Source organism: Salvelinus sp. IW2-2015, unplaced genomic scaffold (assembly GCF_002910315.2).
Source record: "Salvelinus sp. IW2-2015 unplaced genomic scaffold, ASM291031v2 Un_scaffold1722, whole genome shotgun sequence".
In the NCBI taxonomy this organism is placed as follows: domain Eukaryota; kingdom Metazoa; phylum Chordata; class Actinopteri; order Salmoniformes; family Salmonidae; genus Salvelinus; species Salvelinus sp. IW2-2015.
The window spans coordinates 118,161-134,254 of record NW_019943109.1 but is presented as its reverse complement, the minus strand read 5'-3'; the positions used below and the strand labels follow the sequence as shown (position 1 = coordinate 134,254).

The window sequence follows — 16,094 nt, the reverse complement described above, 5'->3', positions numbered from 1 at the left end:
GTTTTGTTTTCTGTCTTCCATTAACCCTGTCTGTGCCACACCCAAACACTTTACTCTCACATGAACCAGCGAGTATAATTTTCCATAAACTAGGCCAGGCCTGTGTGGTTGTTATTTTAACCTAGACTTTGAATATGTCTGTTGTCTGACTGTTGACAGGTTGATTTGTTACTCTATGTCTGAAGTAGTACATGATTAGGGAGCTCTGCCTAATGTTAGGAAAACATGTAGAAATCCTTTTTTTTCAGAGCAAAGGGGATATAGGCTACAGTAGTCTCAAAGCTGTCAGATACCTGTTCAAACCTGCAGAAGCACAGCAATCAATGTTTCCACAACGTTTAGGCAACATAGTGAAATCAGGCTGTTGTGGGTATGAGAATGTATAAGAGCTCTCTCTTCTCTCTGGGTCTGCTCTTGTTGACCAGACACTGTTGGTTTAGCTTTGCAGTGACCCACAGCTGTTTAGCTTTGCAGTGACCCACAGCCGTGTGTATGTGTTTGCCCGTGTGTGTGTTTTGTGCGTGTGTGTGTGTGCTCACAACTGTGTGTGCAACTGTTTGCATGACTGTGTGTGTATCCATGGCCTCTCAGTCAGCACTGTGAGTCAGTGTGTTTGTGGAAAAAACACACACACACACACTCCAGTGGGCATCCAGGTCTCTCTTGCTCTCTCTACTCTCGCTCTACTCTCTCGGTCTCTCTCTCCGCTTGATCCTGAGCTGACATTCTTTCCCTCCACTCTTCATGTGTGGTTCAAGATAAACGGCCCCATTCATTGGGTTTGACTGTAGGCAGGCAAAGCATTAGGGCAGGATACCCCACCCTGGTCTGGCAACATCTGGCAACACATTCCAGCCTCCGCCGGTGGCTGGCTACTAGGGCTGGGAATTGCCAAGGACCTCACGATACGGTATTATCACAATACTTAGGTGCCAAACATATTTTCACTATATGTCTGCTGCAGAGAGACGAGAGAGCAAGAGAAAATTAGTTTTGATCAGTCATGGAAATAAAAGTGCTGAAATCATGTTGATTCCCTATTGTTTTTAAAGATGGAGAACAAGCTATTGGATGAAAAACACCAGAGTTTTGGCGCACGTACAGCAGGCTAAAGCTAGCTAACGTTAGCTAACGTTACCTAGTAAAATCAATTCTATACTTGGAGTCAAATATCAGTATAATATCTTGCAAAAATAATATTGTGATATGTAACAGTATAGATCCCCCCCCATCACTTCTGGCTGCACCTAAGGATTGTATAAACATGACAGTATGCCACCTGACATTTTCACACTTTCTCTCACTCCTTGACTCCCATCTCCCAATCTTCATTGTCTCTCTTTTACTTTCTTTATCTCAGAGGGAAAGTCAGGGGAATTCCTCAGCTCTGGGTATTCATTAACATTGTCTCTCACCTTGTTCCAGCCTTCTTTCGCTTAACGTCTCTGTCCCTCGCTCTCTGTCTCTATATGTGTATTTTTCCCCATGTGGTGTGAGTAGCAATTACTCACTCTTTTCCTCTGTAATAGACTGGCCATTGTGTGAATGATGTCATTCTCTGAAATGAATTGTGGCGCTGCAGGCCACTAGGGTGAATGATGTCGTTCTCTGAAATTAATTGTGGCACCGTAAGCCATTTACTGAGTAATACTTGTAAAGAATTCCATCTTTCTTTTTATCAAGAAGAATTTACCTAAAGGGTATTGGCCTACTCCCAGTAATAATTGTAAATCAATGTTTGTGTAATTKATGTACCTAATTTACAGGCAGTGAAAATGTAGAATACCCAAAGTCWTACACAAACATTMGTGTATGTCAAACTCAGAAAAGTGTGTATTGCTGATGCATCCTGTATGAGGGAATCCCCATTGACTGACCATYAGTGGAGCCTGTCCTCCTATAGCTCCCTTCACCAACCTCCACTGGCAAAGAAACCCAAAGCCAGAGTTTAGTTCTGTAAAAGCAGAACCACRAGGGGAGGGAGGATCAACCTGTTTGAAATACGTMATTTKGTGTCTGACTCTGCAATCATTTGTGTGTGTGTATTAGGGAATTACTGGAAGTGATTATGGTAAACCCCTATACTACAGASACTAGATTCAAACAATGGCCTGCAAGAGCAACTATGACAACAACATGTAGAGCATGCCTTGAATACCAACAATCATGAGCATAACTGTATCCAAAATTGTGTGCTTAATTAYGCACTAATGCACATTGAACCTCACCATAATTATTCTGTCCGTTTTATGAAATAACTGAAAACCCAGTGCAAGATGTTGTTGTTTTCGATGGGAGCACAATGTAAGGGGTTAATTTTCATGCTTGTATTTTGCTCTCACGTGGTCTGTTTATTTTCAGAGCGTTGAGGCGAACAGTCCACTCCTCCTATGGGCTCGTCAGGCTGTCGCGCGGACGGGATTGGCGAGCCTTTTTTGTTGTTGTAGCTGCGCGCTKTCGCTTTCTTCRGACGACGGGGGCGATATAAAAMCCCATTCCTCCAACACATTCGTTCACTCTGSTGGAGTAAAGTGACATTAAAAGGGTGCCTCAACGTGGCATCCTAGAGAAAGASCCCTCTATTTACCAACAGCCGTCACCACACTGTACCGTCCTGGCACACGTAGTACCCTCCGAAACGTCCCTACCTCGACTAATACATGACCAGCATATGCGCCAGAGAAATAAAACAAGTGAAAGACACGGATCATTATCCGAACKTGGMGAKAAAAACAACGAATCATTTTCGGAATCATATGTAGGAAAAGCGCACGAATCGTCGTCGCAGTTGCCTTCTAAATGCATACCCTTTGTGCTCGGGGAACGATGAAACCAGAGATTAGCGCCGCGGTCGGATTTCTGTCGAGATTTCTGCGGATAAAAGGACACGTAAATGACAGACAGCTTCAATCATTCAGCGCAAGTTTACAGGATATCTTGTCAGGTAAGACATGTGTTTCTCGTTTTGTCCTACGTTTCCAATGCTTCTTTAGATTATGACCTCTGTTGATGTTGTGTCATTTTGTGTGTTAAGAATATGATTTTAACGAATTGTTGTGTTTTAATCCCATTCCGAAGGGGATTTGCGTCTCTGTTCACAAAATAACACAAGCGCCCCACGACCATTTGCGCACGGAAAAAAGAGACAAGAATAGATAAGGTGAACAACAATCTTCAATCAACAATATTCAATCGATCGAATCAACCATGTTCTATTCAGATACATCGTCGCCTAATTCATGTTTCGAGTTTAGTTACARTGTAATAAYGTGGAATAAARCCGRAYTYKATTTGTTCCAACAAGGAAGTGCACCTTTCGATAGCACCAGTTCAGTTGGTCGATAAACTCTTAATTAACATAAAGATGGGGGAAATCTATACCCAGTGAATTGAATTAGGCTATCGAATTACGTAATGCAGACAAGAACACGTAGGAGGATATGATTTGAGCAGGCAATTTAAAAAAAAAATAACATTTCGACCAGGAAAATAACAGACCCATAGGATTCTGATGATCTTTGTTATAAGAGTATTATAGCCGCCTACATGTTTTACTCGATCCTCTTGAGCGAGCCTCAATCGAATCGAAATTAGAGAACCAAAAGGTAAATAACAAATGCAGAATAAATAGCCCGTATAGATTCCCGYCGTTGACGAACATGTATGAGTAAAGAAAAGCTATTTCTTTACAATATGTTCTAATGTAGACATTCTAGCTAAGTGMATAACGTTAACTCTGTAATAAGGACACATAAATTGATCGACACAGCCACTATACTATGCGTTATTGACAGCCTTTTTTGTACAAACCACTGAAATTATTATTTTTATTTTATTTACGTTTCCTGTTGTAAATATACAGACAGTTTTAACAGTCTAAAACTGGCAAACGTCTGCCAGTTAACACCAAGTGTATGTCCCTCTAAGCACTGAACACCTACATCATGACCTCAATTTTAACATGTTTTGCAACAGCTGTGTCATCTGCAAAGCCATTCACGTTCAAATTCATATAATTTTAGAGCGTTTCGGATGTGGGCTACACATTTAGCATATCAGGTTACATAATTGTTTATTTCTATTCAACAAACTCTTAGTTTACAATGCTATTTTCAACTAAACATTTTWCAAGGAAGTGGCTTTGTTTGTGCAGGATTTGCATAGAAAATGAGTGGAARCTGTAGTCTGAGCATAGCTCTAGGCCAGTGCACTGTTTGTAAACAGCCAGTTGGTTGAAGCCAGACTGAGCAAAATGGCCGCCGTCAAAGGGTAAGTGGGGGGTTGGTAGCGGTGGGGTTGGGGCTGGAAGAGGATATCATAGCGGGAGGAGTGTAGGAAGGACATTATCTAATAAAACAAGTTGCAAAGGGACTTTGTGAAGTGGCCGTCCTCCTCCTTCACCCCCATTTTTCATTCGTCTTCCCGAGTGAGCATAAGCAACACTGCGAAGCCCCCCCCCGCTGCTGAAGTAAGCCAGCCATCTCACTGTTGCTTACAGCTTCATTATAACAGCTTATTGTGTCTGTGTGTTCAATAAACAGGCTTTGTTTGTGCATATGGGGGAGAAGGGAGACTTGCTCTAAATATCCACATTGAAACTGTGCTCATTGTCTAACTGTAGTTAGTTAACWATTTGGACTTCCTGTTTACCAGTAACCTGCTTAACCAAGGTTTGAGCAGTGACCCAGTCTGAAACTGCCATAATTCCCCCAACCACACCACCACAGACCAGTGGAAATCACACAATAACACCCCAAACAAAGTCAAATGTGTATTTAATAAAAAGCCTCCACACATTTTATTGCCACATAATATCCTTAGAGCACTTGGCTTTAAAGAAGCACTAAAAAACGACTTTATTTAAAATATATAGTTGAAACTCATCCTTTTACTTTTTTAGCCTTTCTTCTTCCCCAGTTCCCTGGTTTTAGAATAGGCCCCTCTGCTCTGACCGTTCTCATAGGCCTCGTTTCTTTTGTGGTGCAAAAGATCAGCCCCATCGTAGCTGCCTGGTGCTTTTTCACGAGTGCCAAGCCCTCCATTAGGGTGCAGTACACAGAGTTCTACTGATAACACAAAGGAGACATTATCTACCAGGGGTGTTGTGCAGGACAGGTGTTCTCCGGGCTCTGGCCTAGTTCAGAGGCTTTTCACAGGCAAACAGACAGGCAGGCAACACATCCAGTTTAGCCACTATGCACCAATGGGGTAACTCAATACTGAGGAGTCTTAAGTGGAGAAAATAGGATGATTGGTATCACACGCACACACAGATGCATATCGAACACACATACATACAGTATATATACAAACACACACAAGACACAGTAAATGTGAGTATTGTTAGAGATGTTAGGTTAATTTAGACTTCTGAGGAGCGGTTTTCTAATTTAATTCTTCCCTGTTAGGCTACTATTATACTATGAAAGCAGCAGTCATGTGCGTCTTCTAAAATGAGTTAACGGGGAAGGAATGAGAACGCTTCTCTTTCTCGTGTTCTCCTTAAAATGAGTAATGTGACCTCTTTTCTCTCTTCTTCCAGCCTAGTTTGTCATTTAACGCCCCTTTAAATATACCATACGAATGATATCACAGTGAATCACCAACGGGTTTGTGGACACACTCGTCATACTAAAAGGGACGGTGTGGCTTTAAGAGGGGGAGTTCTCCAGCCCAGATTGCTGGCCAGGACTTCACCACCTCAGGGTTGTTGTTCAGCTCCGCTCTGTTTGATGGAGGACTTTGTGCCGCTCGGCCAGAAGGGGATTGTGCAATCAAACTTCTCTCTCTCTCTCTCTCTCTCTCTTTCTCTGCTGTGTGTCACGTAGGCTCCCGTTACAGAGCGACAAACGGTTTATTGCTGCTTATCAGCCCCATAAGCAGACTGTTATGGTTTATTACTGCGCTACAACAAAGCCTGCCCCTGTCTGCAGTCTGTTTTACACACACATACCACACACACACACACATTAGTAAGTGGAAACGTACAGTATTGTGCTAAATAGTTGGTCATTATATCATGTAACCCAAATACCAGTAGAAATAGTTGATGCTTTATTACATGCTAATAGAAATATCAGATAAAAAAGCAGATAAGATATTCCAATGGAATCATRTATTACCTACAAAGGAATAAAACCTTTATTAAATCAAAAGACRATCTAAAGCAACGCTACTTTTCCATAATCATTATTGGGAGGTGTTTTGTACAGTAAAACATAAACAATCATTTTTCCTTCCCATTTCAATTGAATCATGTCATTCATTATCTGTAAGTAATCTATGCCACAATCGAAAGATACATCTAAACTWATAACGTTGATAGATTAGTTATGTGTGCTTAGAACATCATAAACAAGTATTACCTTAGACTCCAGCAACTCTATAATAAAATAATACATGATTATAGTTTGATTTGCGATACAATTACTTAAAATCCAACTATGGCTCATWCAGTTATTATCATGCTATTAATCACATTTATGTCCCAATTTATGACCTTATTCAATGTTTATCAAAACACATGCATCCTAATCTCACATAACACACACACACACTAGGAACTAAGGCTGATCAGGTGCAGACAGCTTTGTACCCCGCTTCCCCTCAGATAGACGTCTGAAAGTAGCAGAKATTTAGCTTACTGGCTCTCACCTGTAAACACCAGACAGCATCTCTTACATCTCTCCCTCTTTCTTTCTCTCCCTCTCTCTCTTGTCTCCTCATACAGAACTACACAGGCYCTACTATAGGGTAACCGAAGAACAMCAKTTACCCCCTCTGTGCCCTTTTTTGGCAATACAARCAATACCATGGTAACCTAATAGTGTTCCAATGATGATGAAACTCATGGTAACCYAATAATAACCTCCTMTCTCTTTCTCCACAGAGCAATACAAGCACCACTGGTTCCCYGACAGGCCATGCAAGGGCTCGGGCTACCGCTGCATCCGCATCAACCACAAGATGGATCCCCTGGTGGGGCAGGCAGGCCAGCGCATCGGCCTGACCATCAATCAGCTCTACCTGCTGCTGCCTAGTGAGCTCACCCTCTGGGTGGACCCCTTCGAGGTGTCCTACCGCATCGGCGAGGACGGCTCCATCTGCGTGCTCTAYGAGTCCCAGCCGGTGGCCCCGGCGCCGTCGGGAGGCAGTGCGGTCACCTCGACCCCCATGGTGGACAGTCACATCAGCTGCAAGGAGGCGGCGGGGATGCTGGGCAGGACCAGCCCTTCCAAAGCCTACAACATGATGACTATGTCCAGCTAAGGGCTGCCACCCGCCACGTCGGGTCGTGGGTTTCGCCCTAGTTGGTCGATGGCRAACCTTTTTAAAGCTAAAAAGAAATGAAATGAAAAAGAGAAAAAAAAGGAGGAGAAAAAGCAGAGGATGGGGCCTATCGTCCAGGTGAAACCTTGTAGGTTTRATATTTMTTTTCTCCTTCCTCGCTCCATAGTCTGTTATGTTGTGTTGTGGGATCTACCGGAGGCTTCGTTTTTCCCCCCGCGGAGAGGGCTGTGTGGAGCTGTTGGGGGCAGCTAAAACAAACCAAGAAACCGAACAGAGAAACAGYGCAGAGAAGGGGCTGCTTTTTGTTTTTGTTTTTTTACACAGGTCTATCATTGTTGACTTTGCACTTTCTTCTCCACGTGGTTACAATGGGTACCATGTCACCATCACCCCCACCACCCTCTCAAAAGCTTCAAGGAACTGCTGTCAAGAACCATACCGTTAAATTTCAGCCTTTTATCTACTTCCTGTTGTTATTGGGTGTACTTCCTGTCTAGGAAGGAAGTTAAGGAGCTGAGGTCCGGACTGTGCCTGTTTCTAGGTCAGTCTCTGGGGAAACGCCCTAAGTCATTTTCTTCTAAATCCCAGTTTTTGGACCATTGGGCATTTTTTTTACCCCCGGAGGCTGCCCCATATACCAGCTTCGAGCTTCAGGAAGCCCCCCCCCCTCCATATGGAAGTGCAGTGGAATGCGCTGTGACACCTGTTGCTAAGGACARTAGTGTGTCACAGCGCACCCCACCAACACCCCCAACCATGTATGTGTAGCTTTCTGGGGAGGGCTGGGTATTTGTCCCCTCCCCTTCGATGAATGTTGGTTTGAAATTCACAATCAAGTTCTCGTTTTGTTTATATCCCTCCATCCCCACCCTGACCTTTGGCCCTCACCAAAWTCAAAGTGTAGCATAGGTGGYACTATATTYTCACCGAAATCTGGATCRTTTGTTTTGGTTGTTGTGGCCCTGTCAGAAGAAATKACATTGAATGCACTTTTGACATTTAGATTGTGTGGGATGTGTACTTCTAGAGAAAACCCTCTTCATTCCATTCGCTCCAATGTCRTCTTTCATGAGTTCCCCTCCTTTTCCTTTGTAAATGACTCACAGCTCTTACGTCAGGCTAGACCCCACTCTATAGAATTGGGGAGAGTAACTCTGAAGGTTTTAAAAAGATTTCACACTGTAAGTATTTCATTCAGATCCGTTCAGGTGTTGGTAGGTAGGTGCGGTTAGGCGTCTGTTGTCCGTTTGTAAGGCACTTTTCTCGAAAGCCACCCCCCACATACACACACACACACACACACACATACAGATGGCAATTTGAGACACTTATAGAACTCTGATAGATCTCTCTACAGCTGTCGAGGGGTGTGTGAGGGTAGCCAAAGGGAAGTCTGTACACCCCTGACTGTTTCTATCCAACTCAATCCCAATGGCCTTGTCAGGCTTTCTCATCTGTTTTTGTTAGACTTTGTTCTTGTCTTTGTGATTGAAGATGGGTCCACGGATTTCAACACCTCTCCTTTCATCTGTCTCTCAGTTTGGATGAGGGGTGCGTTGCCCAACGTAGGACTTCAATGTTACACCTATGAGCCGTTCTCTGGAGAACCGAGACAGAACCAGCGTAATGTTAGCCAGCCTGGTTCGAGGTGCTGCTGGACCCTCTCTGGAGGTGTCCCTGTCAGGGCAGACAGACACAAGAAGCCCCTCTGGTGCCACATATCACCCCCAGCCAGCTAACCAACCAGCCAACCCCCTCCCCCCAATAGCAGTACGGAGATAGCAGTAACACATATCATCTTTCCTCGCCCCAGGGGAKGGAATGGAGGTGGTGTGGGGGCCAGGGCCGGATACTCTCGTCCAGGGCAGCTACAATCCYTCYGGCCCCCTCTAAACTAACCTCCACCCAACCAACCCCCTCTTGGCGTGGAGAGCAAAGCCAGCACATGCCCTCAGCGCACTCCGTCTGCACTGGGAGCCCACACAGAGACAGGCAACAAAGAGGAGTCAAAGGATAGGAAGTGACGGTACACAGTCCGAGTTTCTCTGTTTCTTAGGCTGAGCACTGAACTAGTTTACATGGGTGCAATAGGACGATGGTGGTGTCAGTCGTCCTATAGCTCACTCCTGGTTGGCCGCGCCGCAGACAGACAGACGATGTGACAGGCTGTGGGGTTTCGGGGCTTTTAGCCGCTAAGCTGGCCAGGCTGGGCACCAGCCCATCAGACCTACATGTGCTGTTTTAAGCTCCCTAAGCACAGAGGATCATGGGTAATGGATCTGTGGTTGTTGATGCACTGCACACCCTATCCTCCCTCATCCAATCCCCTCCTCCTCACTGTCCTCCCTCTCTCCATTTCTCCTKGTGCTCGTTCAGCAGTCTGTGGAAAAAGCTGTGTCTCCACATGAGCCAGATGGACAGGTCTGAGAGAGTAGCCCAGAGCTTTGTTGTTGTGGTTGAAAACCAGCTTTTTAAAAACCTTGCAGCTCTTCTATTGCTTCGATTATGCCAGCTATCGATGTTGTTATGAGATTGGTCTGTGTTTCAGACGTAGCAAGTTGTCCCTCTTTTTGCTAAATGTATTTTAAAGTCACAGAGGTAGCATCTCACCCCCCCCCCCCTCCCTTTCGCCCTAGTCTGATCATCTATCCCAATTTGAACAGACTTCATTTTTAGACCTACCAAAAAGGAAACAAAGCCGAAATTGTTTGATCCCCTTCTCAACAGTAACACCACCACCAAAACAATTTGATTTAGTCCACGATATCAGATCTGTAAATGCATCCATTCAGCCTTTGCACACATAGGTTTCAGAAACGTTGTGAAAAGTGTTTTTGAAAAGTCGGAGGAGGTAATAGCACATAAAATGCACTAAATATGTCAAGTTGAAGTTGTGACATTTTTGAGACGCGAGGAGTCTCTTCTGGAATGTATTACCAAACTCAGGCCTCGGACATTCAATAAAACCCTTCTGGGAAAGTTGTGCATGTTAAGACGTGAAACAGRAAGGGAATAGTCGTCAATGATTCATCAATGATTTGTGAATTATTGMCACTTTCACATTTAGGGTGTTTTACATATTCTAGAATCTATTGCAATTGTWCGCCATATGGTAGAATACATGCATAACATTACACAATGGGAAGTGCCAATAATTTGTTTTGAGGTGTTTAGATGTATTTCTTTTGCATTTCATAGTTTTAACACGGATAACTATTTTCGTAAGTGAAGCCATTTGTGATGGGAGTGTTGGCAAGGACCAATCTGTTTTGGTAAAAGAAATATCAGTTTCCATCCCCTGTACTGATAGACTTATCCTTTGTTTTTTTTAAACTTACAAAACAAGAAAAACGTTTAAAAAATCTGAGCRTACCCAAGAAGAAAAGCTGTCTACTCTACCTTGTGATTTCTCATGTCAGTACATCGTTATTGTGTTCATTTTCTTTTCCTTGGGTATGTTGTGATGAACTGCTGTAAATTTGTACAGTTCATGTAAATTGATTGTGCGAAAGTTGTACAGATTTCTATATTTTGGAAGATTTTTTTTTCTTTCTCTGTAATAAAATATTTCCTATCTTGGCAACATATTCCCCGTGATGCTAGTCTTTCTTTTTACGGGGAATGAGAATCCATAGATGAACGGGAGTCAATATCCAAACAAAATGAATAGCGTAGTCTTCTGTCAAAATGGCCGACTGAAATCTATTAAGATACAACAGAATATGAAACGATAGGCCGTTAACCTGAAGCTGTTACTGTTATTTGTTAGGCTGTTATTTTGAATGTAGAGAGGGGTTCTGTTTCATGTCCTCTCTTACTGAACACCACAGGCTGCAGAGGGGAGGATGGCTCATAACCATGGCTGGAGTGGATGCAATGGCATCAAACAACTGGAAACCATGTGTTTGATGTATTTGATACCATTCCACTTATTCCACTCCAGCCATTACCACGAGCCCATCCTCCCCAATTAAGGCGCCACCAACCTCCTGTGCTGTACATAGAATAGGCTCCAATATGAGACAGCTGTGAAGATGCACAGCCCAGATGGGGATTTGACCTTTGTCCCAGTAGATGAGTGGGATGTCTGTGCCAACAATGACATGATATACAGTAGGATTACACACAAGACTTTCAATAATAAGTGTCATCATTTCAATAATACATAAAAATAGAATGGTATAGGCTGCCTTGTATAGAACAGATAGCCTACATGCAAGGAATTCTGTATTCTTCCTAAGAAATAGTGTTGCTTTAACAGATGATAAATGATATGCTGTTTATGTTTTTACTCTGTAGTTGCTGTGGTATAGAGCCACAGCAAGTGTGACGAGACTGTCTGGAACAGGAATTATCTTTAGTTTGCTGGTCCTGGATTATGGAGACTGCTTCTATGAAGTATTTTCTGTTCTATCTGAATCAGCCAGAAAACTGATTAGAAGCTTTGTCTCAGGTTAAGACCTGTCAACTTGAGGCTCGGCTGCTCAGACTGCACAAATCTAATGCCTCAAAGCCCACATGATATTTTCATCCTAATGGAAATGCATGTGGCTCCATCATCAGATACGTGAGGGGATAAGACAGATAGACAGATGGTGTAGATTTCATGAAACATGACATGAAACAGAACCCCTCTCTACATTCAAAATAACAGCCTAACAAATAACAGTAACAGCTTCAGGTTTTTAACGGCCTTCGTTTCATATTCTGTTGTATTTTTCACAAACTCGACACACACACACACACACACACACACACACACACACACACACACACACCACACCACACACACACACACACACACACACACACACACACACACACACACACACACAACACACACACACACACACACACACACACACACACACCCAGCAGTTACACAACAGAAAAAGGTGACTCCACAAAACATTACTTCTGGATTAAGACTGCAATCTCTCCAGCCCTCTGACTCAAAAATATATATATTTTTGCTCCATTTCGACAAAGACAAAATGGGAAGACACGGGAAGAGCGGGTTTGACAAGAGCCGAGGGGGTGGAAGGCGTCCGGCCTCGGGTCCAAGGGCAGGCTTTAGCTCTCCACACATTGGCCAGGGATGAAGCCCAGGAGAGGGGGAACGTGGGTAGTGTTAGTCCAGGGTGGGATTCAGTCAGCGTTATTATTCAGTGTTAGAAATGTCTGAAATGTGATATGTTGAGTAGGGAGGTTTTTGGAGACACATTAGGTGTAGGAAAAGATTGTTGTTGATGGATATATTGTGTAGTGGTGAAAGTCAGCCTACTTATAGAGTAGAGTTGAAAGACTTGCAGATGGAAATGTTGTTTAGAGGTAAGAGAGCGTTGCAGAGGATGTGTAGATCTGAGCRATTGTTGCAGATAGATATGTATCGTGTTGAGCTGAATTCTCAATTCTACACGACAGAGATTCATGTCTGCTCTCCCCAGCACTTTTCTTTCTGAGTGTTCTGTGACCTTACACGGTCCCGAACGCAACCCGAATAGCCTGTCTAAATAGAACCAGGTCAACGTTTCACTGGGTGTGTCTGCCGTTCAGGCCTGTGGTGTGTTGTATATGAACATGTTATCTTGGGAAGCCCTAACAAGCCAACACTAACAGACGGAGGCCTTGCCAGCTCAACGTTGGACTGGATTTCACAAAGAGTTTCACAACTCCACTTGAGCAAGACGTTTTTCATGGTCATCTCTGTCATCTGTTTGTGGAATATTCATTTTATGATTAATGTGCATTAACAGGGATAATACATTAGTATATGAACGATGCTTGCATAACACAGAGACAATGAAATAAGGCCTACCATGTGTTTTACGCTCACGATGCATTTATTATGCAGTAAGAATGAAACAACTAGGCCTGACAACACTCAGATTCCCCCCATTCAGAATGGCATTACAGCACTTGGCTGTTATGTCATCTTCTTGTCATCATGTCTAACTTCCACCGTAATTGCTGATAAAAGTTMATTGTAATGTCTCTCCCTTTTTCTCACACAACGACAAAGCAGCCTTTGTGGAGATCAGCCTATTAGYCAGGCTGATGGAGGGTGTGGCTGATTACTGTGTAGAGATACTGTCAATAGAAGGGTTGGTCTCCAGATTTAGAAAGATCAGGACTCGACTGGTTAACCCGGTTATTGTGGGAAAGTAGGTGCATTTCACTCCAGGTAGAGTCCAGTGTTTGTGCTTAATAGTTAGGTTGTGTTTGGTAGTGTTATTGGCCATTAATCACATCATTTAATGGAATGAGAATGTGTGAATAGTTAGTGTGTGAATGGTGTGTGTATGTACTCTAGGAGAGTGTGTGTATGGGGGAGAAGGGAGGGATATGCCTTGCTAACACAGAGAGACAATGAAATAAGGCCTACCATGTGTTTTACGCTCACGATGCATTTATTATGCAGTAAGAATGAAACAACTAGGCCTGACAACACTCAGATTCCCCCATTCAGAATGGCATTACAGCACTTGGCTGTTATGTCATCTTCTTGTCATCATGTCTAACTTCCACCGTAATTGCTGATAAAAGTTCATTGTAATGTCTCTCCCTTTTTCTCACACAACGACAAAGCAGCCTTTGTGGAGATCAGCCTATTAGTCAGGCTGATGGAGGGTGTGGCTGATTACTGTGTAGAGATACTGTCAATAGAAGGGTTGGTCTCCAGATTTAGAAAGATCAGGACTCGACTGGTTAACCCGGTTATTGTGGGAAAGTAGGTGCATTTCACTCCAGGTAGAGTCCAGTGTTTGTGCTTAATAGTTAGGTTGTGTTTGGTAGTGTTATTGGCCATTAATCATCATTTAATGGATGATGAGAATGATGTGTGAATAGTTAGTGTGTGAATGGTGTGTGTATGTACTCTAGGAGAGTGTGTGTATGTATCTAGGAGAGTGTGTGTATGGTGTGTGTATGTACTCTAGGAGAGTGTGTGTATTACTCTAGGAGAGTGTGGTGTATGTGTTTTCTCTAGGAGAGTGGTGTGGTATGTACTCTAGGAGAGTGTGTGTATGTATGTCTAGAGAGTGTGTGTATTACTCTAGGAAGTGTGTGTATGTACTCTAGGAGAGTGTGTGTATGGTGTGTGTATGTACTCTAGGAGAGTGTGAGTGTATGTACTCTAGGAGAGTGTGTGTATGTACTCTAGGAGAGTGTGTGTAATGTACTCTAGGAGAGTGTGTGTATGTACTCTAGGAGAGTGTGTGTATGGTGTAGTGTTATGTACTTTAGGAGAGTGTGTGTATGGTGTGTGTATGTACTCTAGGAGAGTGTGTGTATGGTTGTGGTATGTACTCTAGGAGAGTGTGTGTATGGTGTGTGTATGTACTCTAGGAGAGTGTGTGTATGGTGTGTGTATGTACTCTAGGAGAGTGTGTGTATGTACTCTAGGAGAGTGTGTGTATGGTTGGTATGTACTCTAGGAGAGTGTGGTGTATGGTGTGTGTATGTACTCTAGAGAGTGTGTGTATGGTGTGTGTATGTACTCTAGGAGAGTGTGTGTATGGTGTGTGTATGTACTCTAGAGAGTGTGTATGGTGTGTGTATGACTCTAGGAGAGTGTGTGTAGTGTGTGTATGTACTCTAGGAGAGTGTGTGTATGGTGTGTGTATGTTACTCTACGGAGAGTGTGTGTATGTACTCTAAGGAGAGTGTGTGTGTATGTACTCTAGGAGAGTGTGTGTATGTACTCTAGGAGAGTGTGGTGTATGTACTCTAGGAGAGTTGTGTGTGTATCTAGGAGATGTGTGTATGTACTCTAGGAGAGTGTGTGTATGTTATGCTCTAGGAGAGTGTGTGTATGTACTCTAGGAGAGTGTGTGGTATGTACTCTAGGAGAGTGGTGTGATGGTGTGTGTATGTACTCTAGGGAGAGTGTGTGTATGGTGTGTGTATGTACTCTAGGAGAGTGTGTGTGTACTGTGTGGTATGTACTCTAGGAGAGTTGTGTGTGTATGTACTCTAGGAGAGTGTGTGTATGTACTCTATGAGAGGTGGTGTATGTACTCTAGGAGAAGTGTGTGTATGTACTCTAGGGAGAGTGTGTGTATGTACTGCTAGGGAGTGTGTGTATGGTGTGTGTATGTACTCTAGGAGAGTGTGTGTATGTACTCTAGGAGAGTGTGTGTATGGTACTCTAGAGAGTGTGTGTATGGTGTGTGTATGTACTCTAGGAGAGTGTGTGTATGTACTCTAGGAGAGTGTGTGAATGGTGGTGTATGTACTCTAGGAGAGTGTGTGTATGGTGTGTGAATGTATCTTAGGATGAGTTGTGTGTATGTACTCTAGGAGAGTGGTGTGTATGGTGTGTGTTGTATGTACTCTAGGAGAGTGTGTGTATGGTGTGTGTATGTTCTAGGAGAGTGTGTGTATGTACTCTAGGAGAGTGTGTGTATGGTGTGTGTATGTACTCTAGGAGAGTGTGTGTGTATGTACTCTAGGAGAGTGTGTGTATGGTGTGTGTGTATGTACTCTAGGAGAGTGTGTGTATGGTGTGTGTATGTACTCTAGGAGAGTGTGTGTATGGTGTGTGATGTACTCTAGGAGAGTGTGTGTATGGTGTGTGTATGTACTCTAGGAGAGGTGTGGTGTATGTACTCTAGGAGAGTGTGTGTATGTACTCTAGGAGAGTGTTGTGTATGGTGTGTGTATGTACTCTAGGAGAGTGTGTGTATGTACTCTAGGAGAGTGTGTGTATGTACTCTAGGAGAGTGTGTGTTATGGTGTGTGTATGTACTCTAGGAGAGTGTGTGTATGGTGTGTGTATGTACTCTAGGAGAGTGTGTGTATGT

At 43.4% G+C, this 16,094-nt stretch overlaps 1 protein-coding gene across 1 annotated transcript; it reads left to right on the top strand.

Moving 5' to 3' along the window:
* Positions 1-2,522: 2,522 nt before the first annotated feature.
* btg1 (B-cell translocation gene 1, anti-proliferative) lies at positions 2,523-7,958 on the top strand. The gene is made up of 2 exons (XM_024139217.2): positions 2,523-2,944; positions 6,890-7,958. Exons 1-2 carry the CDS (start codon positions 2,800-2,802, stop codon positions 7,267-7,269), a joined length of 525 nt encoding a protein of 174 aa, XP_023994985.1. The 5' UTR covers positions 2,523-2,799; the 3' UTR covers positions 7,270-7,958.
* The last annotated feature ends 8,136 nt before the right edge of the window (positions 7,959-16,094 follow it).